This window comes from Parasteatoda tepidariorum, chromosome 2 (genome assembly GCF_982258835.1).
Source record: "Parasteatoda tepidariorum strain Cologne lab strain chromosome 2, Ptep-v5.0, whole genome shotgun sequence".
Classification (NCBI taxonomy): Eukaryota; Metazoa; Arthropoda; class Arachnida; order Araneae; family Theridiidae; genus Parasteatoda; species Parasteatoda tepidariorum.
In genome coordinates, this window is record NC_141756.1 from 95249765 (window position 1) to 95273830 (window position 24066).

The following is a 24066-nucleotide window of genomic DNA, read 5'->3' on the forward strand; positions in this document are numbered from 1 at the left end:
TCATTCAAATCAAATTACGCTGTTATAAAATTTAATTTAAAAAAGGGCAAAAACTAAGAAGCTAATCTAGTTTTAAATTATTTATTCAAAACCACAAAATTCATTAGTTTATTGCTTTAAAGTTAAGAAAAACCCATGGAAGTTTTAAAACCTATCAAGCTCTATTTCTCCTAAATTAATGAAGCCATTTTTACCTTTTTGGAAAGGCAGTGCTGTCTAACACTATAGAATCAATTTAAAAATAAATAAAAATAAACCGGAAAATGCGCGTTAAAACTTTAACCCAAAATCTAAGGTGGCGAGGGTAGAGGCTTTTTAACCAATAAAACTTTGTTTTTCAACAGTACAGATAGCTTGTACCTTCATTGAAACTACGAATTTCATGCTTTCGGACTAAACAAGTTTACATTGATTTCCTAAGGCCTCTTATATGTCCAACTCTAATTTAAGTAACACGAATTAGTAACATCTGTTTTATAATTCCAGAAAAGACAAATTGAATTTGTGTAAATAATTTTATTAAGACTAAAACCAATAAAATATATAAAGCTTGTTAACAGTTACATCTTCAACTATATTGGAAGTTTAAAAAAATTAGTTTTAGATTAAATAAAACTTGTCATAACAAGGTCAAGAGTACAAAAATTAATAAATGTATACCATAGACATGATTTGATCATATCAGTTGTTCAATTCATAGAATTAAAATAAAGGCTTAAAATGAAGTTTGTGACATGTTCTTGTGATGTGTAAATTGTGTATTTCCATTATTTCTCTTAAAGATCCTGCCACCATTTCTGTTCTTTTGTTCCATTCTGTTTGGACGTTTATAACTGCTATTTAAAACAACTTTAGCTGGCTTGCCTGGTTCAATCTCCTTCACTTTAATTGGCTGGTCCGGTTTGGCTTTTTCAAAATGTGAAGAGACATTCTTTTGGGAATAAACGTTAGGATCGTTTTGTACAAAGTAATCGAACTCTCTTGCTACATTAGTCATATTGCACATGCGCATAACTTTGGAAGTGTGATACGTGAGTTCGATCTTGATGGAATGATAGTTTGGATCCTTCAACATGTTATTATAGTACCACGGTCCAAGAGCAATGCAGGCTCCAAACGCTTCTGCTAGACTGTTGAAAGAAACTTTTACAGTCGTGTCTACAATATCCTTTATATCCGGATTTCCATACTTGCTTAGCACCGTGCTTGCAGATTCTGAAGTTATGTACTTGCCATTTGCATTCGTTAACCAGGCAATGGTCGGGCACTCTGCTTGTCCGGAACCTTTTTCAAAGGCAAACCAAAGGCGTAACATATCATCTACAATCTCCGCATGATAGTGTTTCTGGAAGGGAAAAATTTAAATATACCATCAAATTTATTAACTTCATCATACATCAAAATGTTCTTGAAAATTTACGGTAAAACAGTACCCGTATACAGAATTCAGTACTTTTACTGTTAACTTTATTACCTACAAATTAAATAAATTTAAAAAGTCTAAGTGAAGAAACCTGTCAAAGATCGAACTCTAGCGTACCTGTAACAAGCTATGGCGATTATCCTTATAAGATCTGGTAGCACAATGAACTGTTTTACAACAAGATAAGTTTAAAAATCAGTAATGCTCTAGTTATTTTCTTTTTTTAAATAAAACAAACGTCTCAAAGTTATGAAATTCTCCTTTATCTCCACGCTTCTCCCCTCCGGATTACCATGGTTTCATTAAATCTTTTTACTCACCACAGCACGATTCAGTAAGAAGTTTCAATATAATGATATGAAGAAAAATGAAGATTCGCTTAAATCATAAAGCCTAGAACCGAAAAAGAAAAGTTAAGGTTTTCCAAAAAGCGGTTGCTAATTTGAGACTAACAATTTAGATTCTTAAAAACTCTACTGGGGCAAATAGATTAATTTTAAAATTAGAAAATCTTAAGCAGGTTTAACCTCAACCAACATTACGTCTTAAAAATGTTTATAACAATACGGAAGTCTGAAAACAATGTAAAGACATTGACAACTCTTTAGAATAAGATTAATGTCATTTAAAATCATTCTTTACTGTGTGTTTGGAGAAACAAATTTAAAATTAACAGGGTACAAGCAATTTAAACTGAATGTGTGACTTATTGTGAAGTCCATTACCTTGCAATTTTAATTATATACAGAAGATAACCAATATAATATCAACACAAATCTTATAATGGCAAGAGATCAGGTTTTAGCAAAACTGGAACTTTCACAGAATCAATCTGAGGCTTATTACTGGAGTTGTCCAATCAACATAGATTAATATCATGACTTTACTGACGAGGAAACTTTCCTCAACTAGATTCAAAATTTAAACTACATTTTGAAATTTTTATGCATTCTGTAATGCAAAATAGCATAATAGCTTTGATACACCAAAACATTTCAGTTTTATTAAAATTTAAGAACACGTCTAATCAGAATTCCCTTTAAACTAGACAATAGATGCAAAAGGTTAAGATTTCATAAAACAAAATAGTTTGCTTTTTTATTGGAATCCCTCGAGGTAAAAAATGCGCATAGATTTGAAAAGTTTAAGGCGGATTGGGATGGTTAATACTAAAAGAGCCTCAATTTAAGATTAAATTAAAACATAAAATTCATTATTTTAGTACTTACACTTCGAAACACATCGCGAACAGCAATGGCAATATATTCAGCTTCGTACTTCACGTACAAGTGACAAATTTGCTTAGAACAACCCACAGTTCTATGCATCTTGTATCCACTAAAATGGGTCATCATTTGAACAACTGTATCTAAATTTTCAGTTCCTTTGCTAGGAGCAATAAACACGCAGCATTTGAAGTTCTCTTTCATCTTTGAAGAAAACTCCACACCAGAAGAAACAAAATGAGACTGCGAAAATAATGAAAAATTATAATTTTCACAAAGATTGAAATTTTATGAACAGATTGCAAGAAAATGTTCCAGTACATAATCAACGATTTATTTTTAAATCTGGTGCTTAATTCCAAAAGCATACCTGCCAACTCTCCCGGATTTTGCGGGAGATTTTATTTTTATATTTAAAGTGGTTGTAAATATATACTATTTTTTCTTTTATAAATTTAATTTTTAAATGATTTTGATCACCACTATTCTTACAAAAATTAAGCTTATATATTAATATGCGTTACTATCATGGTTGTCAATTTAATTTTTTTCAAATACAACGTATTTGTTTGCTTAAAATTGAAGTTTTAATTCCATTTTAATACCACTGGGAAAAATGATAATGGAAGGGATTAAAAGTTGGCAGGCATGCAAAAGTGCTTACAGTGAAAAAAAATTACTAAAGTGTTCTACATGGAACCATAATCTCGGCATCTTATACCATAATACGGAGCAAATTTGCTACAACCTTAATATGGTAGTAAATTGAACCTTATTTACAGTAAAGTTTTAAAATAGATTCATAAATTGCTTTCAAGTTCGGTGCAACGAAGTTCAAGAAATACGATATGGTTCACTTTTGCATCACGTGTTGCTTGCAGCAAATCGATCATCTTTTCTTTAACTATCTTTTTTACAGTTAAATGGCGCTAGAAACTATTGCAGCTATGTTACGTAATAAATGGAACAAAAACCAAACTATCATATGCTAACCTAGCTGAAAAAAATAACAATTAAGAACAAATTCCGCATCCGGCTTGCACCGACCACAATGCTGATGTGAAATATCCTCAGTGATAGACGTATCATGGGTTAGAGTCCCCTTGCCGTCAGGCTAACCATGGGAGGTTCTCATGGTCTTCCTCTCCATGTAACGCAAATGCGGGTCAGCTCCATCAAAAAGTCCTCCACAAAAGCAAATTTCTCCCAATACTTTATCCAGGAGTTCCCTTGTCTTCTGAATTGGGTTCAAAATTAGAAGGCTACGGAGTAGAACATTAGTCGTAAACCAAAAAATTGGGTCGGCTGTTCAACGGCTGCTATAAAATAAAATTTGGAACAAAAGATTACTGTGGTTTGTTTAAGGCAGAGAGTAGATTTTTCTTTAGATTAGTGAACCTGTTAAGTCTTATTTTAGTGTGCACTAAATGTGCTTTTCGGATTATTTTTTTAAATTTACTTTAAGCTGTTGCCCTTTGATTTCAAACTATAGAATTATTGTGTGTAACTATATTTGCTGTTCGGATATCCAATTGCATTAAATTTAAATCAAACACTATTTAAAAAAAAAAAACATTGCAGTTTAATATTTACCTTAGCTTATTATGACTATGATAAAGCTGAAGTAAAATATTCTAAAGAGAGCATCTTTTGTGGTAAGCATTTAAATAAAATTAAAGTAATATTCGATATTTTTAATTCTTCAACAAATGAAAAAACTCATTTTAAATTGTGCTAATACGTCTATTTTTGCCGTTATATCACAAATAATAGTGTCCTAAAACGGTACAACTAAATAAGATTAATTCTAAACCTCTTAATGTTTTAAAATATGCTACATTACTATATTCAAACAGTTTGTGATTGTTATCTAAAATACCATTAAATTTTTAAGTCTTGCAAAAATATAACTACCACTTTGATAAAAGTTTACTAAGAGTGCAACAAATTAGGATACAACGTAAGGACAGATAGTAAATAATTAAGATAAGCCGTTTACAAGTAAAAATGTTTACTGAAAATGCGCTTAAAAGATTCTTTATTGATGCATGATTTTTATTCTTATTTTAGATGCTAAGATAATTAGTTTATATAAATACCAAAAATTTAAATTCTGATTTTTACCTTCCCAAACTAGAGCTATAAATAATGGCAGAAAATTTGATATTTGCTCATAACTACTTAGCTTTGAAAGTAAAATTCATAATGCATTATCAAAAGTTATCAAATATATCGGACTCTAGATCATAATACCCCCCTAATTACATCCCCTAATTAAGCAGCTCACATCGCATTCATTTTAAGGCATCAAAATTGTCAGATTTAATAAAAATCTGACAAAATGTATGTAGAACGCTATAACATATTTTAATTACAAATAAGCATATTTTAATTACTGCCTAGAAAAATGTTAAAATTACTTCAAAATTTTGGTAATATTTTATGAAAAATACATGGAGAAATAATTCATGCATAGTTAGGATCTTTAAAATTAAATTGAAAAATTATATACATATCTAAATTTGAACATAGCCAATGATCCAGTGAACTAAAGAAAAAAAACATGCTAATAAATATAAAAACTAGTTTGCAATGAATATATCTGATAAAATAAAAACTGGAAAACTAAAACAGAATTAGTCTAGACTAGAGCAAATTAATAGTTTAATTTACATATTTTGACAAATATGAATTAGGAGAAACTATGTTTCTACAATATTTCTTGACTTCTTAAAATTTTTCCCGTTTGTGACCACCCTGGAAACAGACTTAATATTCACAACTTAACACACCTGATCAATGTTTCTGTATTTAAAACTTATGATTAGCAAAACCTAAATTTGCTAATGTTTTTTTTAATTTATTTAAGAAATATTAAGAACTAAAATGCGTCTTAATAATTAAAGTGTCATTCGAGAATATATTTTTATAATTTCAATACCCCAGTAATGAAAGTTAGGAAGTTTTACTTAATTTCCAAACATAGTGTTTCAAATTACTTAAAATTAGGATATAAATTTCAAATAAAATCATCAAATAACTATCATCTGTTTTACTGAAAATTTATCAGAGCATTTTGCTTTGTTCTTCAATCTTTGGATATAAGAAGATTTAAGATTTTGGAAGTCTGAAGATTTCTTCCAATTGACAAACATTCAATTTTGCCCGCAATACAAAAATTAAGTTCAACAAGACAAAAGGAAAATATTTACTTCATTACTTAAATCTTTCTGAGTGCAAAAGATAATCAGATATTGATAAAGTGAATAATAACACAAACCCTTAAATCTGCGCCGGTCATCTGAGTAATGTCCTTTCCATGGTCAACATTTTTATCCAGTGAAGATTTTGGAGACATTATCCGGCCACTGTGGATATTCATGTTCTTCTCCATCACGGAATGCTGCAAGCTTTCCTGTTCATTATCACAGTTTACGTTATTCTCCATTACTGAGATTTTAAGGGTTAAAGTAAAATTAATAGTCAGACAAATGAGTGAACCACAACAAATGTAAGAGCTCAAAATGGGGTAGGGTTGACGAGAGGACCAAGACTGCATTCGATTTTTATTTATTTATATCTTCAATGCTTACGTCACGCTATTCAATTATTCACGTTATTTTCATGGTTAACGAAAACTTTGCAACGCATTTTCATGGAAAGTATTTCATTCCCGCAGTGAACTGATCGCAAAGACACGGTTCCCAGCAGATCACCGAAGTCAAGCTCACTGGCTGCTGTCATTGTGCTGGTGGGTGACCACTTGGATAAGAGAGAAGGATCCGAGGGTGTGAGGTATTGGTCCTCGTTAAACTATTCTACCGTAAAGTGCTCGACTTTGAGCTCAGATAATCGGGCTACCAAAACAGGGGGGCCATCCCCCCTGCAGAGGATCAAAATTGCGATGGCATGTCTTCGGATCATCCTCAGGGATGTTTCCCAGACCATCACCAATAGACCATTGTGCAGCTCTAGTGCGACGTAAATAAAATACCTACCTACATGGAAATTATTTCAGCGAGATTTGCAAATTATAGTGGTAGTAGTACTTTATTAAACGTCGCACTAGAGCAGCAGAATGAGATATTGACGACGGTCTGTGAGGCATTCCTGAGAATGATCCGAATGCATGCCGTCACGATTTTGATCCTCTGCAGAGGCTAAGACTCCCCCACTTTGGTAGCTCGATGATCTGATAGTAAAGTCGAGCATTTTATGGCATAACAATTTAACGAGGACCGATACCACATATCTCGATCCCTAAGCAGGCTGATCATAGTGGTCACTCACCCACGTACTGACTGCAGCCAGTGATGCTTGGTTTTGGTGTTCTTTGGGAACTGCGGAACTCAAATAACAGCCACTGAAGCCCGTAAAAGATTTAGAGCTTTTCTGTGCGTTTATATGCTGTTGGGCAAAGTAGTTTGTCACAGAGTAAAATCCGTTTTCTTCAAAGTTTGTGCAAAATATACATATGGGAATGTTGGAGATTCTACATGAGAGTTGCTAAATCTGGACCTTTTGTCGAATGCCCTGAAGCGTCGAGAAAGCAGGTTTAGTTCTTGTTGATCTTCTATTTCAGAATCCTTTTGTGCTTTGTGTTATAAATTTTTTGAAATCATAAGGTTTTAATAGACAGTTCGTCTAGGAATTTCGAAAATTCGGAAAGAAGTTGTCTGTAATTCGCTCTGTCTGTCATTGACTGAACGTGACCTGTTATTTGCTCCTAAAGCTCAACGTTTCTCCAATGACTTTTGGACTACAGACACGAACCTACGATACTTGATCCATCACTGCCCTTTGAACCCCAATATCTTATTTTATTTTATAACCGTAGCTGAACAACCGACCCAATTTTGGGTCTACGACTACTAATGTTCAACTCCGTAGCCTTGTAATTTTGAACCCTATCCAAAAGACAGGGGAATTCTTGGACGAAGTATTGGGAGAAATTTGCCTTCGCGGAGGAATTTTTGATGGAACTAACTCGCATTTGCGCTACATGGAGATGAGAACAGCGAAAACTTCCAACGGTTAGCCTGACGGCTAAGGGACTCTAACTTATGATCCGTCAACCACTGAGGATATTTTACGTCAGCACTTTGTTCGGATGCAGAATTTGTATCAGCAAGCCATTACTGGGATTCGAACCCGGTTCACCTCAGTGGAAGGCAACCGCTCTGTATACTGAGCCACCACGGCTCACATTTCAGTATCGGCAATTCGACCACCAATCTTTTTGCAGGCACGCAAGTTTATAAATTTTACATACGTAATAAATAAGAATAATTCGAGGGTGACTCCGTAATCTTTAGGGTGCTCACAGCGACTAAACGTTCTTTAGGGCATGAACACGTGACCTTCAGCATCGCTTTAGATTTTTGATTTTTTTTAATTCTGCCGAACTCTCTCATTTAAGCAAATTGTTGTTGTTGTTAATTTACGTCGCACAAGAGCTGCACAATGGGCTATTGGCGACGGTCTGGGAAACATCCCGGAGGATGATCCGAAGACATGCCATCACAATTTTGATCCTCTGCGGAGGGGATGGCACCCCCGCTTCGGTAGCCCGACGACCTGTGCGCGAAGTCGAGCACTTTGTGGTAGCACAGTTTATCGAGGGCCAATATCGCCCACCCTCGGTCCCTACGCAGACTGATCCAAGTGGTCAGCCACCCGCACACTGACCGCAGCCAGTGATGCTTGACTTCGGTGATCTGCTGGGAACCGTGTCTTAATGATCAGTCCACTGCGGGACCTCATTTAAGCAAAATGAAGCGATTACAGCATAACATGTTCTTTTGATTTGCGCAGTAAATCACACTCTTCATTTATTAATTGCGTATAACAATCTAAAATTAGTGTGTTCAGCATGAAGGATGGCTTTAGATCTTCTAAATTAAAGACATAAAAATTTTAAAGACATAACACAAACTACAGAAAAAAACTACTGTTTAAACACTGACTACAGAAAGGCTCCCTTGTGTTAGCAGACAGTTTGTCCCCTGATGAAGTGCTGGTTTTGCTAACATGCATTTCTTTAGAATTTCGATTTGTTTGTTTTTGGTTTCTCACTTTTTTATTTAAATTGTTTACATAAGACAAATTTGATTTTAGCTGCTTTTAGCGCTTTTCCATTTTGACTTATTATTTTAAAGTTTTTACCTTAAAGTTTGTTTCAATCAATTTTATACTTTAATTGGGTATCCCTCTCACCCTTTTTCTGTCTTTTTTTTTAGCAAATTTATCTTCAATAGTGCAGCGAAATCAATTAATATTTTCTTTTAGAATTATTTTAAAAATGAAAAAATGGGTTGCCAATCAATCTGACGAACCACGTCTCAGGAAGGCGCAATTAAAAACATCGAAGCGTTTGATTGCTGGAAGAAACAGAGAGAAGTTGAAAGTTAATTATCAGAAATACCCTAACATTTAAACCGGCAGTAAAGTAGATTTTGATGTTTCGTACAACCATTTTCCTCAATAGTGATTTTGCATATTTAAAAAGCAGTTTCACTAGTTCCTTGCTCAAATATGGATTTGTGAAAACAAATATTTATACCATTTTTGTCTAAAAATAAATATTAAGGCTAATTATTTCTATTTATTTCTAGATTTTAATTAAAAATGATAAAAGACATTATGGTTTTGGATAAAAAAAAATTTAAAAATATATTAAAATGATCCTAATTTTTTTTCCCATTTTGCACATTTTTACGTTTTGGTTAAAATTTTTGCATTTCTTCCTTACTGTCTAACAAAATTCATCGGTTTCTAAACGATATAATTTTCTATTAATTTACACAAAAATCTTTTTTTTACTTTTTAATTACAATGAACATATGGTTTATAAACAAATAGAAAAAGACGAATGAAATTACATATCGACGATGCATCATTGAATGGATATTTGACAAGCGACAAGCAAAATAAAAGCTGTTGAGAAACACATCTGCTGAAGTCACAATATACTGAAAAATCAGATTGCAAAATCGAACATTCACAAAAATCTGTTTATGTCTAACGCTGCTATCGAAAACATTCAGTCTGTTATTATTATTTTTAAGATAACTCCAAGTAGTTTGTTTTTGTTTCCTTCTCATTAATGAATTCAAAAGCTTATAAATCGATCTATAATACATCCTTGTGAGGAATATTTAACCAAGTTAACAGATCAATATAAAAGTAGAATTTCTCCTCCTCTTACCTGTAAGTTTGATTAACATTTTTGTTTATCGCCGAATGTGCAACAAAAAATCGAACCGTTTGTTTGGTATTAAAATGCCAGATATAATGTTTTTACTATTTCCGCTTAAATTAATGCAAAATAGATGAAAAAGGTATGAAAGATATGTTTAATAACTCTGCATCTAAAGGTTACCTTTTATGGAACTAGAATTTTATGATGTGTAGAATAAACATTTACTATAATTTTACATTTACTAAAATTTCCTTCATTGGAAAAAAAAAGCGCATACAATCGATATTGGCGGGCTAGAGAGCTGATGCGACTAAATTTTTTTGTGATATTTAAAGTTGCCATATACTATTTTATTTTCCAGGTTTGTGTAGTTTTTGCAGTTTTTATGAGGTTAATGACTGTTTTGTTCTTTTATAATTTTAATTTCAATTCCAATCTCTAGCCCGCTAATCTAGTACTCCAATCTAGCATTGGCCTTCGTATATTTGGGACTCATGAAACATGTCATGCATTTACAGGTGCTATTATATGGTTTAAATTGATGAGGAATATGAAATACTGAGCTGGAAAGTTCAAGATTGTTAACAACTTTTTATGGATAATGTTGGTGGCACGTGGCCAGTAATTAGAGATCCCCACCCTCAGTAACTGGAATCCTATTTAAGCCCTCCCTAATGTTTCAAACAAACGCAAAAATTTCTGAAAACTAGTTTTTAAAATATCAGTTTATTAATTTAATTTAATTTTTTTAATTTTCTTTCATTTATTAATTTTTTTTTTTTTTTTTTTTTTTTTTTTTTTGCTTTCAGTAATGGTTTTGTCTTTATTTTTTAAAATATCCACAGCATGATCAATACTAATTTTGGGATATTTTTTAATTGCTTTATTAAAATAATTAATTCTAACTTACATGTTACGAACATGAAAATCTCGATTTTAACGCAGGCAAGTTTAAAACAAGCTCAGAAATAAAACAGAAAACTTTACAGGTGAAAAAGTTTTTTTTAAGAAAAAATTTTATCGATAAAATAAAGTGCATATTTTTTTTATTTTTAAAATTCAGTCTAGTTTATATCGTTCCAATCCCCCCCCCCCGAAATTTTTTTTTATGCCTTCAACGCCCATGACACTTTCAAAAAACCAGTTCTCTTCAATCATGCGGTTCTTTTAAATTCTGAACACGTAGAAAACCTATTTTTCAATGAATTGTAACGATAACGTCAAAAAAAAGTTAATAATAATCATTCGTTTATTTGTGTAAATTAAAAAAAAATAATAATAAATTGCAAAATGAAACGAGACATTGCTACAACCGATTTCTGTGGTCAGAATATAGTTTTCTAAATGTATTTAGTTGTTCAGCGGCTTCCTTATTAACAGGACGTTAAACCAGCCATCAGGAAACAGCAGCTTACAGATAAATTCCATCTTCACGTTGCAAGTAAGAAAATCGTAGTCACATTTTGATTCTTTTATATTTTGTATGATTGACCAAAAGCATATTCAGGAAATTTTTTCCCTGGATATAGCATTTCCTACACTACTTGTTTTGCACCAGAATTAAATTCTAAATTAGTTATTATGCTAAACATACATGGATAAAACAGAGTGTGCTATTGATTTAATCCTTAAAAAGTTATCAATTAATTTTTTCACTTTTTCAAAAATCAGGAACAGAGAATTTGAGTCCTACTGTCCCTTGCAGAAATCTGCTTCAAAATATCTTTTCTACTTTAATTTTATTAAAAATGTGTTTGCTTTTCTAAAATATAGTTTTAAAAAAACAATATAAAAGTTTTTAGTAAAACTTTACTGAACTTGTTGTTTAAAATATATACAGATATACAATACATTTGCAAATATTTTGAATTATTATTTTTGTCATTTATTTATTTTATTTTGAAAAAACATAACTGTACTGTGAAATAAATCAACACACAGTTGCTTTTCCTAAAGAAATAAAAAAAATAATAAAATAATTATTGATGCATTTCAAACCAATCGAAATTCAAAGTTCTTGATAAAAATAACATAAACACAAATTTTTTAAGAGATATGAATCAAGTTTGAGCTAATAACAATAAATAGATCTAAAAAATTGACAAAGATTAAAATGACTAAAAAAGCTTCTTTTTTTCTTCCTCGCAAAAGTTTTGAAACAGCTTGTTCTGATTTATTAAACTACGTTTTAATTGAAGAGTTTACGGACAAGACTTAGTTCTATAATATTGTATTGCGATTAGTATATGTTTCTTACTTACAAAACTATATTTTATGTTTTTTTTCTGTTTATATGTATTTACAAAACGATTGTCTATACAAGAGTGTAATTTTCTTTATACCTGTAGGTCGGAAAATCCACTTATACTGTAAACTTTGAAGTAAAGTAAAATATTAAATTCAAATAGCCTAGTTTACAGTTTTAAAGCAAATAAATAGCTTTTTAAAGCAATAAATAGCTTATTATATTTATAGCTATAAGAATCGTTGCCAAGAAATCTCAATTTCTTTTCAAAAATGTCACTTAGAAATTCAATCTCCTTCTATTTGTCCGTTTGGTTTACGTTCATAAGAAAAAATACGTCGAAGGTTTTTCTTTTTTTTAACACGTTAATATCAACTTGCCTTCGTGTGTGTTTGTTCGGATGGAATTTTGTAATCGATTTTAAACTAACTTCCCGACTAGCTACAGACTTCAAATTTGGAACATAGTTCAGAATTGGATGACAATGCATGAAAGTGAAGAGAAAGAAGACGTACAAAGTAAAATAAAATTAAAATTAAAGAAAAGTTTATATTTCCGTGATTGTCTTTTGTTGTCGATTCGTTTATTTCAAAATAGTGTCGCATGTCAGTTGAAAAGCTTTTTGCAGAGTGAGTGAAAAAATTGAGATTTTGGAAGTGAGTACAAAAAAATAAATAAAAATAAAAATAATATTTCTTAAAACCACGTTTTTGTAGTGGAAAATAATAATTAAAAAACAAAAATTTGAAAAACGAAAAACGTGGGGTGCATGAAATACATAACTGTAACAGTATGTGTGCTCATGAGTATATGTGCATGTATCTCTGTAATTGTATCTGAATGTGGATGTGTATGTGGTTGTGCATGTGTATGAGTAAGAAAATGTGTATATATACTGTCATGTATTGTCTACTACAAAAACGTAGTTTTTAAAAATATTGCTTTTTATTTTTATTTTTATTTCTTTCTTACTTTTTATTCTATAAATATTTTTGCTAGCTACACAAATGAAATGTTTAATGAAATGTTGGATTGCCAAGAGAAAAAAAATTGGGAAAACCGAACTTCTTTTTTTTTCTTACTTAACAACTCACTTAGTCTCTCTCAACTTTAATTTGCATTGTTTATGTATCTTAAAAGGTTGTCACTCAAAAGTTTTTATTCGTTTATATGCAAAGAAAAAAAAAATCTGTTTTCCATTTCGTTTTTTTTTTTTTTTTTTTTTTTTTTAATACAAGCAGAGAGAGAAGAGCACATTGATATTTCTCTGCATGTGAGCGACACTTTATTCTTGCCGCCAAGAGGCCAAATTGTAAAAATTATTATTGTTTATTCGTCGGTGTGTTTTTCGCTTCCAAGTGGTTGTCACTAAAGATATTCACCAGATGCCTTGGATTCGGACTCTTCCTAGGTTGTAAGACGCCTAGAAAGTCGACCCCCAGGGTTTGGTTTCCAGCTCTTAATAACCTTTAAAGACTAATTAAGTTAAAATTACGCCAAAAATTTTACACATCAAAGGATATTATTTATCAGATAACATGCACTTCTAATGAAATTAAATTCAAGTTCATTAAAATGGTTCGTGATAGTTACAAATAATTCTAGCATTCAGCAAAATTTATGTTTCAAAAATTAAACAATTTATTTATAAAATCATCTTGTTAGAATAAATTTCAAAGTTTATCGAAATCTATTTAGAAAAAATAAACAATATAACCTAGCTGAATTCAGCTACATTCTGAAAATCAAAGCGTAAAATTCAGAATAATCATTCTCAAACCATCCGAATTTTCTCTTTATAATTAAAATAGTAATCGCTACATTTTTTTTTATCTCCTGCACTTTCCTTCAAATCCAGCCCTAGTTTTTATTTTATTTCTTTTTTTAATTTTTTTTTATCGGAGATTTTGTTCATTAGAACCTTTAAGAAGTCAAATAAAATTAGTCTATGGTCGTGATGTTGGAATTTTAACAGTAAGCGTGCAATAATTTTAGATAGATTATCCTAACTTCAGAATAGTTTTTTTTTCTTTCTTCAAAAAATGTAATTACATAAATAACTGCAGTAAGTAAAAGTAGTTAATCAAAGAAAACTTCACATCATTCTGAAAAAGTTTAATTTAATATATTATGTTTCTTAAAAGCGAGAGTTAAAATATTGAGCTATGATATAAATTTCCGCAACAACTATGTTTTCCTTGGCGCGGACTAAAATGCAATAAAAATATTAACTTATAGTAGTTGTAATATTTAATAGGTCTGCTCCTACAACTGTACTACGCTAGGTGCTAATGGGTTAAGGTAATACCATTTTATAAAAAAATTGGAGATGTTTTGAAAATAAAAAAAGGAAAGATGCTTTGATTACAATTTATTATAAATTATTTTGAATACCAACAACAAATTTATTACAAATCAATCAATTGCTTTATAAATTATTAATAAAAACAGCAGCAATTTAAAAAAACAACAAATCATAACATTTTAAAACTCATTTACTAAATCCCATAATAATTAACATGTTATTGTTCATAAAATTGTTCTAATTGTTTAACAAACTGTGAGTACCAGAACCCCCCTCTCCCTACACGCATACACAACGATAAAAATTTCGAGGGGAAATTTTTTTGTGTGCAATAATAAATTTTTTAAACTTAATTCACAGATACTAAGCATTTCCTTTTCATTTTTAGTTCGCATTTCATAGGTAATTTTTGAGACCTGGTATAAGTTTTACGCATATAAACTAACTTAAAGCTATAAAATGATTTTTTTTTCTTCGCTTATATGAGGGCAAAATATACATTTTTTAAAAAATATAAACCAATGGCTTTTAAAAGTTTTTAATTGGAAAAGGGTCAAGATTAAAACAAAAAATTTTGAAATAAATTAGACTATGCATAAATTTTTTTCTCCCCGAGTTCCTGGTTTTAATTCATAAGTTTTCCAACTGATGGCACCGAAGAACTTTTTATTAAAAAATAAAATAAAAATTAAATGAAGTAAAATAAAAACAAAAATGAAAAAATTACAATTGAAAATCACATTACAATTCATCAAAATATTTTAATGAATAAAAATTAAACTACAATCTTTTCGAATCATCAGCTAACAATCACTTGTAATCAAAGAACGAAATCGACACACACAACGGAAAGAACAGAAGGACTATTATCGCCATCTGTCAAAAGCTTTTCGAACAAAAACGAGAAACAGCAAAAACGTTATGCCTTGTCATAAGAATTTGATGGAACAACTATTCTTATTTATTTATTTAAATGAAGAAGAAAAATATTTATTATTTCTTTTTTTATTACCGAAATTAATTTATTACTTAACTATTAGTATTATTATTATTATATTTTTAAGATTTGTTTAATTTAGGACACTTTACTACGTCCATACACTGTAAAAAATAACTGTAAATTCTACAAAAAAAAAAAAAAAAAGCGATTTAAAATAATTACGAATTTATTCCGTTTTTAATGATTACTCGCACGCGGTGAAAAATTCTTGTTTTTTTACAAACTTTCTACGTATATTTGATGGTTTAAAGCTGTTTTTCTCAAAAAATAGTTTTTCTCTGTTTTTCTCCCTAATCATAAACTGATTAAAACTCTTAATTTAAATTCTAGTTTTTACCATGCAGTTTTGTTTACGGTAAGATAATTTTTTTTTAAAGAAAAATCCTTTTACTATTATTTTCTATACTTGCTTTTCAGCAATTATTTTATGGTTTTCAGCGTCATATAAATGAAATAACTATTTGATTTCATTGTTGAAATAATAGTCTATCTGATTATTATCTGTCTTCAGGCACAAATTTTGGCGGTAAGTTGAATTGCCAGATATTTTTATTAGAATGGGACATTATAGTTTTTACACTTAAATATGATTTCAATCGCTAAGACTTTTAAGATAAAGACAATTTAAGACTTTTCTTCATAGCCTAGTACAGGGGTGGCGAACCTTTATACACCAACGTGCCATTTTTTCTAAAACATTGTTTGATGAGGTCATAGGCGAGCCGTCAAATAGTTTTGACTTCGTGATTATTGGGAAAATAATAATACTAAATACTATCAACTCAAAACTCTTTATTTACATTGAAAAAAAAGAAACATTTTGCAATGTCTCAGTTATACGCGTAATTAAACTTAAAGTACCATCAGTGTGACTTCGGTTGTTGCAGATTAGATGACAAATAACTTATATTAGGTTGTAAGATGTTAGTTTAAGCAGGACTGTTAATTTTTTTGCCAGTTATTAATTGTTAGCTTGTTTTTTATGGTTATTAATTGGGTTTTTTTAGCATTAATTGTTAATTTTTTATTAACAATTGTTTATTATTTTGTGTGTTTTTTGTGAATTTTAATTTAATTGTTACATATGCTTCATAGTGTAATACTATTTGTGTACAAATGTGATCGGTGGCGTGCCCGAAATATTGCGTCGGGTGCCATAAATGGCACGCGTGCCATTGGTTCGCCATCCCTGGCCTAGTACTATAGCTGCCTTGGCTCAGAGGACAGATATCCAAGTTCAAATCCCGGTGTTGTTGGTCATTCGAATTCTGCTCTCGGTTAGCACCGACCATAATGCTGGCATACTTATTTTATACAGTTTATTTAACAAAATAACAGTACTTAGCTGTTTAAACAGGCATTTGTTTTTAAGTAACAGTATTCTTCAGTGAAATAAACGATTTTATACTGGTAGCTGACAGCTTTATTCCCCTGCAAATTTAACAAATTTTCTATGTAGCCAAGTTAACTTACAGAATCTGTAAGAGTTGAAACACTTTACTGGAAGTAATGTGTTGTTCTGTTGCTCATCTAAACAAATATATAGTAGCTATCGCAAACTTTTTTAACATAAATTGTTTATTAAAACTGTAACATATTTATATGTCTTTAATTTTTCAGAAATATTGTTTGATTGAATATCCATATGGTGGCAAATATGAAAATTGGTGATGCACAAAAATACTGGTTTACTTTTCTTGTCATCTACATGTTATTCCTCATGGTGAATGCATATGACGAAACCTACGTTCAAGAACTTGACACGGAAAATGGTCAGATTTTATAATCATTAATATTTTAATAATAATAACTTTTAACGCATCATATTTTATGTTCTTCTCCTTCCAAAGCTAATATTATAGTAAAGGATTACTTACCAGAACCAAAAATGAATAGAACAATGTGAAAACCTCGCTTTTGCATAATACGTGGCGAAAATCGACATGGTAAAGAAAAGAAAATCTCATTTTTTCGAAAAGGGAAAATTAAGCACTTTTTAAAAGCACCCAATAAAAAAAAGCACTTTAAGGGCTTTTAAAAAACGAAAATCGAAAATAAGCTCCGTTAAGCACTTTTTAACACTAGATTGCCTAAAGAAGTCATTTTGACTGCTTTTAATTTCAATTAGAAAAACAATGATGTATATAATGACACAATTTTTTAGAATTTTGCAGACCATATATATTTTTTTATTGTTAATATTTACTAATAACTGGTTATATAACTGTAAGCAATATAAAAAATATTAAAAATTAATTTTAAACAAATTTCTTTACATATTATTTATTATTTTACAATCCAGACATTTTGACTGCTTTTGGGCAATATGGGTATATACTAAGTTTCAGTCTTTCTAGTGTTAAAAACGCTAAGCACTATGTTTATGTTTGCATCTGAATTAAGACAAGAATTTACGAATCAACTATTTTATCGGATTTATTTTGTTTTGGTTGAAATTAAGCCACATTTGCATTACATAAACTTTTTGACGGCGATTGAACTCAAACTTTTGTTTGATTTTCTATCCGGTTCAGCAAGAATGATGTTTACAAAACAGAGAGTGCTCTTTATAGCTCATTTACTTTTTATATTTCTGGCTTATGATATTCACACTATTGACACCATTTGACACCATAAATTGATGGTTGTTAGCTTTTCAATGTAAGTTAGTGTTTTTCGAAAATTAACTATGTATTAACAAAGAATGTAGACAAATGCTTTTTTCTGTTTAAATGCCTTAAGCTTGAGGAAAAGATATATTTTAAAATTACATTTGCCATCATGTTGAGAAGAATTATGAAGGTTTAAAGACGGATAAAAAGCTTAACTATTTATAAAGCTATTAAACTTTTTACAAATAGTTAATTTGGCAAAATTTTATCACTTAAATGAAAAAAATCATTAAAATAAATAAATAATTCCTAATTTTTGTACATTTTTATGAATCTAGCTAATACAATGTTGGTGTAACTTTTCAAATATTAAAAAAAATAGATTGGAAAAAGGTTTACATTTTCCTTTTCATCATAATGATATTTTGCACTATTCTCATTGCTAGCATATGTTTGTTTTATTCTGAGACAAACTGAGCACGCTGGGTAGTCTTGGTAGTCTGAGTTTATTCTGAAAACTCCCAATAATCATACTAATTAACAAGTTACCTTCGGAATTTGAACTTAAATCACCTAAGCAAATACTTTTTTGTCAGATCAATTAGTAGTTAGAGCTGATCCTTTAAGGCCTTAATGCCATTACTATGTAAATCAGTGGTTGTTATCCATTAATATTTGCCTTTGATGATATTATTGTATAATTTCCATAAATTTCTACTGTATTTTATGTAAATGTATAAGAGCAGGTTATATTTTCTGTAGCAAATTTCAAAAAATGTAAAATCTAAAGTAATTAAATTCTTACTAAGTCTCTCTGAATGGTTTCTTGAAACAAATAGATTTAGTTGTTGCCTAATAAACTTTAGACACAAAGCTGTTTTTATTTATTTTAGCCTGAGCATTTTTGTTTTATTTACAGGGTATTGTGACACAGAGGAATTTGGTCAGATTCCTGTCTATGGGGAAGAATATGATGACAATTCTTGTAGGGTAGCCAGGTGTGGACCTGGTCGTCTCCTAGTAGATAGGTCAGTATGACTGCACACAACAATAACATGATCAGAAGTACTTACAAAAATAATAATAACTAGTCGCATTAAATATAGTTCCAAAAACTAACTCTAGATCTCAACTGGATTAAACTTATGCTCTTAGCATTGAAGGTATCAGTATCCGACTTATCTTGTTGTACAATGGAGGAAAGTACATTTTTACGGATAACTCAAGATATAGTGGACCAAATCACGCGAAGTCTTTTTTAAAAATACTGATGCAGAGCAAGGAGTCCAAAAATAATAAGTGCGCCAAACTCACCCTTTGGCTCACTTTATCTATGCTTTTGGCACACTTACTATTTTGGGACTCTTTGCTCTGCAACAGGGATTATGCAGAGCAAGGAATCCCAAAATAGTAAGTGTGCCAAAAACATCGATAAAGTGAGCCAAAGGGTTAGTTTGGCGAAGTTCCCTCTTGCTGTAGGGGTTGCATCCATTTAGGAATCAGTTGAAGCGTTGCCTGGGAGTGGCGAGGTGAAGAAGTTTTAGAGATGACGCCCTGGTGAGTGATTCTAGATTCTCCCCCACTGTTATTATATAATTAGATCATGTGTATTCACGAAATTTTTAATCATTAAAATTTAATTTAACTTTAATATGAGTATTAAATTTTTAACTCTAATTAACATGATACAAATAAAAGTAGTATCAATAGTTGTATCAATACATCAAAGTATGATAAAAAAAACAGCGATAACAAAAAGGTGATGAGACTGACTCAAGATTATGAACTAATAGGCATCATGATCTTGATCTTGAGGGGTCCTGGGTTCGAATTCCAAGGGCGGACACTTTTGCCGGCCAGGTGGCCGAGCGGTTAGCGCGCCTGACTGCGAAGCCAATGGCTGCGGGTTCGAATCCCGCTCTGGGCATGGATGTTTCTCTCTTGTGTTGTCCTCTGCTGTGTGTGATGTGTGAATGTGGCCCACCCTATGAACAGGTTTGTGGCAGTGTGGTGCCTCAGTGACTTTGGTTCACGGGTGCCCACTGGGTAACGTAAAATGAGTAACGATACCGGCATCTTCTTAGGCGAAGAATAAAGTTCGGTGCCTGCCATTAAAAAAAAAATATTTGTGTTGTAGCAATCAATGACAAAACATTTTCCTTTTTTTATTTGTTTATTTTTATTTATTTATTTTGTCTTATTTTTAATTTTATTTTTCGTTCATTTATTTTTATTTTATTTTATTTATTTTTTCATTCTATTTTATAGATATTTATTTTACTTATTTTAAGATTTTAAAAACGATATTTGAAATGTTTTTTGTACTAAGCGCTTTACATTTGTATGATATTTGCAAACAATGTGGTAACGAAATGTTCTCCTTTTGCATGATGACTCAAGTAATGACTAATACTTAAAAACAAACTAAAATCTATAATTCGTAAATCATAAAATAATGTTAAAAATAATTATGATCACATTGGTACTCTCCAAATTTGATCATCTTTCACGCAATACAACCAAACAATTCAAAATAGTATGAAGTACTGCTTAATTTTCCAAAACATATGAATTCTTTGGACTATGTAATGAACAGTGGTCAAAATGTATGAACACCATTCCATACATTTTGAGCATCCAGCATAGATCGGTTCAAAATTTGCCCAAAATGTATGGAAGGGGTTGAAATGGGTGTCGAAAATGTTTGGAAATGCTCAAATACGCAACGGATAAAAAATCTGAAAATATACGTTTCATGTCTTTTTAAACCCCACAATCTCACCCCTTGTGCAGGGGGTGACTCTTGGGTATAAGATGCCCTAGGTTTGGGAGGGGAAGTCAAGTTTAATGTTATATAGGTTTGTTGTCCGATGGAATTGATTGATGTTTCAAAATATCAAACAAGTGTATTTTTATTTCTGCGTCTTGGCATGTATTTCTCCAGACATCTCTATTTCAAATTTTAATTGTTACTTTAGTAACCTTGCATTTATATAATCTCCATTCTGTAATTACAGTGCATCAACCAATCAACCAAAATGTTGAAAATCAAATTGAGGTATTTTTTCTGTTAAATACTAATCTGCAATAAAAAATAGGGGTTAGTATTCAAAATTTTGAATTTGCGTCACTGCAAGGGTGGGATTAGTGGGGTCGAGTCTTATACTATTAAATGCATCTTTTAAAAAAATTACCTTGTTTATTTTAAGATTTTTGATTTGATGTGCGCTTTTAGAAACATTTGACCATTTTCACATATTTTCATCATCCATTACATTTTTAAGCGTAACCCTATTTTTTCTGATTTTCTCCAAAATTTACATTTGTGTTCAGCCTTGTTTGGGCACCCATCACGGAAATAACTGCGAATGCGCTGCCCAGAAGAAGAGAAATCTTACAATTTACGACAAAAATAGCGAATCTATTCGGATTTCATTCCATGTATTACACGGAATTCATCTTCAACATAATCAAACGACAGAGCTTACACATTTGTAATTCATTTAAAAAATTTGATTTAAAGGTAATAAATTACCTAAATAGCTATAAATACTCCTCTTTACCGATGACCTTAAAGTCCCAACATTATCCGTGTAATTCGTGAAATTTATGTGGAAAAGTGCCAAAAAATGTTGAGATCCAGAATAAAATTTCAAAAATCTCCAGAGCCGTTACGTGACCTCATTTCTAAAGTAATAAACCAATAACTAAAATATCAATTATTCACACGTCGACATCGTATTCCGTGTTGTTTCATTTCAAATTAAAAATATATAAGTCTTGTTAGATCATTCATTGTAACAAATATTTATTCTATCTTTTATGTTTTAACCTTTTCTTTTTTTTTTTTTTTTTTTTTTTGTAATTTTCTTTTCAGTTGCGTTAAAGTCGCAGTTAGAGGAAGTAAATGCAGAATAGTAAAAGGAGAGGGCCATTATCCTCATTGCTGCCCTAGACCAGAATGTTCATAATGAAAATTATTTTCGAGGATGGAATGTACAAATTCTTCTGTTAGCTGTCTTTCGTTATTTGTATTCTAAGACTACGGAATAAAAATTAGAAAGAAGTGGTCATTGTCTGTTTATTTTTGAATGAACAACAGTTTTGAGAAATATTTCTTTTCCTGTTCAATTATATATATATATATATATATATATATATATATATATATATATATATATATATATATATATATATATATATATATATATATATATATATACACCGAAGAGCCATTACATTATGATCCCCCTGCTACTAACATGTAGGACCACCTTTAGCCCTCAAAACTGCTAGCACCCGCCGTGGCATTGATTCCACAAGGTGCTGATAGGTAGTCTGGGGTATCTGGTACCAGGAGCTCACCAACTGGTCCTGCAATTCCCTCACATTGCGAGGGGGTAGCGTGGCAGCACGAATTTGGTTTTCCAAGTAGGACCACAAATGCTCTATTAGATTAAGATCAGGTGAATTTGGGGGCCAAGACATGACTTGAAAGTCACTGGAATGTTCCTCGAACCAATCCATGACGATTCGACCCTTATGACATGGTGCATTATCCTGTTGGTAAACACCATCCCCCGCATTAAAAACTGTTGCCATGAATGGGTGAACCTGGTCTGCAACTATGTTCAAGTAGCTTAAAGACGTCAGGGATTGTTCTATGAGGATTATGGGTCCTAATGTGCCCCATGATAACATTGTTCTTGGGCGAGCCCATTGTTATAGATGGAGGGTGGTCATAATGTAATGGCTCTTCGGTATATATATATATATATATATATATATATATATATATATGTATATATATATATATATATATAATAGAGAGAGAGACCATTGTAACCGATATGTGACAGTAAAAATTGCGACAACATTCTCATGAATTGAACAGCGAGAATAGCGCTGACAGAGTAAATTCGCGTATCTGTAAAAATTTCACTTGATATGAAACGGAGATTTTAAAGTTTCTCTCATTTTTATTGCAAAAATAAAAAAATAAAATTAATTTGATGAACAATGTATACCAAAAAAATAAAAAGACATAATTTAAATGTTTGTCACATATTCATATACAATTTAATGTCATGATGTACAGTGTGCAAAAAAATAAGCGGATCACCCAGAATAACTTTTGACGTGATGATCGGATCTTAACGTTCTAGGGCTTATTCTTAAAGACTCGAGGGAATGATTTTAAATTGGCTAATAATAAATGCAGACGATATTTTAAGTTACAAAATTAAACGAAAAAACGTTCTTTCTCTGAATAAACAGATCTTTTTCTTCGACGGATTCGGATTTACGACCCCCAAAATATACTGGATAGCCACAATCTGGGAAATATGGTCCCAATAGTTCGGCCATTAAAACGCTCCAAAAATTGGACCCATTAATGCTAATTTTACTTTTTGCGTATTCGCTGTAACTCGAGAACTTTTTAAGCGAATTGATAATTTTTGCACACAATTATAAAATTCGTTTAACCAAAGATAATTCCTTAATTTTAGATCATTAATTTTAGTCAAAGATAATTCCTTAGTAAAAAAGTAACTTTTAGTAAAGATTTATTATTTTTAATTTCATAATTTTTTAATAATTTTATTTAATAATTTTGAATTGCGAGGCATAAAATTTCTTACTTATTTTTAAAGAATGTAATTTCATATGGCAAAATACAAATTTTGAGTAAAATCGGTTGAAAAGCTCTTAGGAAAAAAAGTCAGATATTTAAAATTCGATTTCTCAGGAACTATTCGACCGATTTTGCTCAAACTTTGTTTTCTGCCATGTACAATTATGTTCCTTAAAATGATGCAAATAGTATACCTTACAATTCAAAATTCTTCCGACCTTTATTAAATGAAATAATAAATATTTACAGAGAGATATTTTTTAAATGAATTATTTTTAGATAAACGAATTTTATAATTTTGTGCAAAACTTTTTCATTTAGCTCAAAAAAACTCTCGAGATATAGTGAAATACACACAAAGTAATGTTAACATTTAAGGGATATAAACTTTGAAGCGCTCTCCTGGCCTATCTATTGGG

The 24066-nt window shown here is 30.9% G+C and overlaps 2 protein-coding genes across 5 annotated transcripts; one reads left to right on the plus strand and one right to left on the minus strand.

Annotated features, from left to right (window-relative positions):
* Positions 1-501: 501 nt before the first annotated feature.
* Positions 502-6233, minus strand: LOC107439680 (uncharacterized). The gene is made up of 3 exons (XM_043052167.3): positions 5930-6233; positions 2653-2892; positions 502-1345 (listed from the first exon to the last, which is right to left on the minus strand). The coding sequence occupies exons 1-3, from the start codon at positions 6206-6208 to the stop codon at positions 716-718; spliced, it is 1149 nt and encodes a 382-aa protein (XP_042908101.2). The 5' UTR covers positions 6209-6233; the 3' UTR covers positions 502-715.
* Positions 6234-9642: 3409 nt separating this feature from the next.
* LOC122271310 (uncharacterized) lies at positions 9643-22083 on the plus strand. 4 transcript variants are annotated; one of them, XM_071177857.2, is made up of 4 exons: positions 9643-9834; positions 17021-17172; positions 18932-19040; positions 21890-22083. In XM_071177857.2, the coding sequence occupies exons 2-4, from the start codon at positions 17046-17048 to the stop codon at positions 21981-21983; spliced, it is 330 nt and encodes a 109-aa protein (XP_071033958.1). In that variant the 5' UTR covers positions 9643-9834; positions 17021-17045; the 3' UTR covers positions 21984-22083. The 4 variants fall into 4 exon arrangements, with proteins under 4 accessions (XP_071033958.1, XP_042908098.1, XP_042908099.1 ...); XM_043052164.3 differs by having other exon boundaries at positions 9644-9858; XM_043052165.3 differs by lacking the exon at positions 9643-9834 and adding an exon at positions 11147-11291.
* Positions 22084-24066: the final 1983 nt, after the last annotated feature.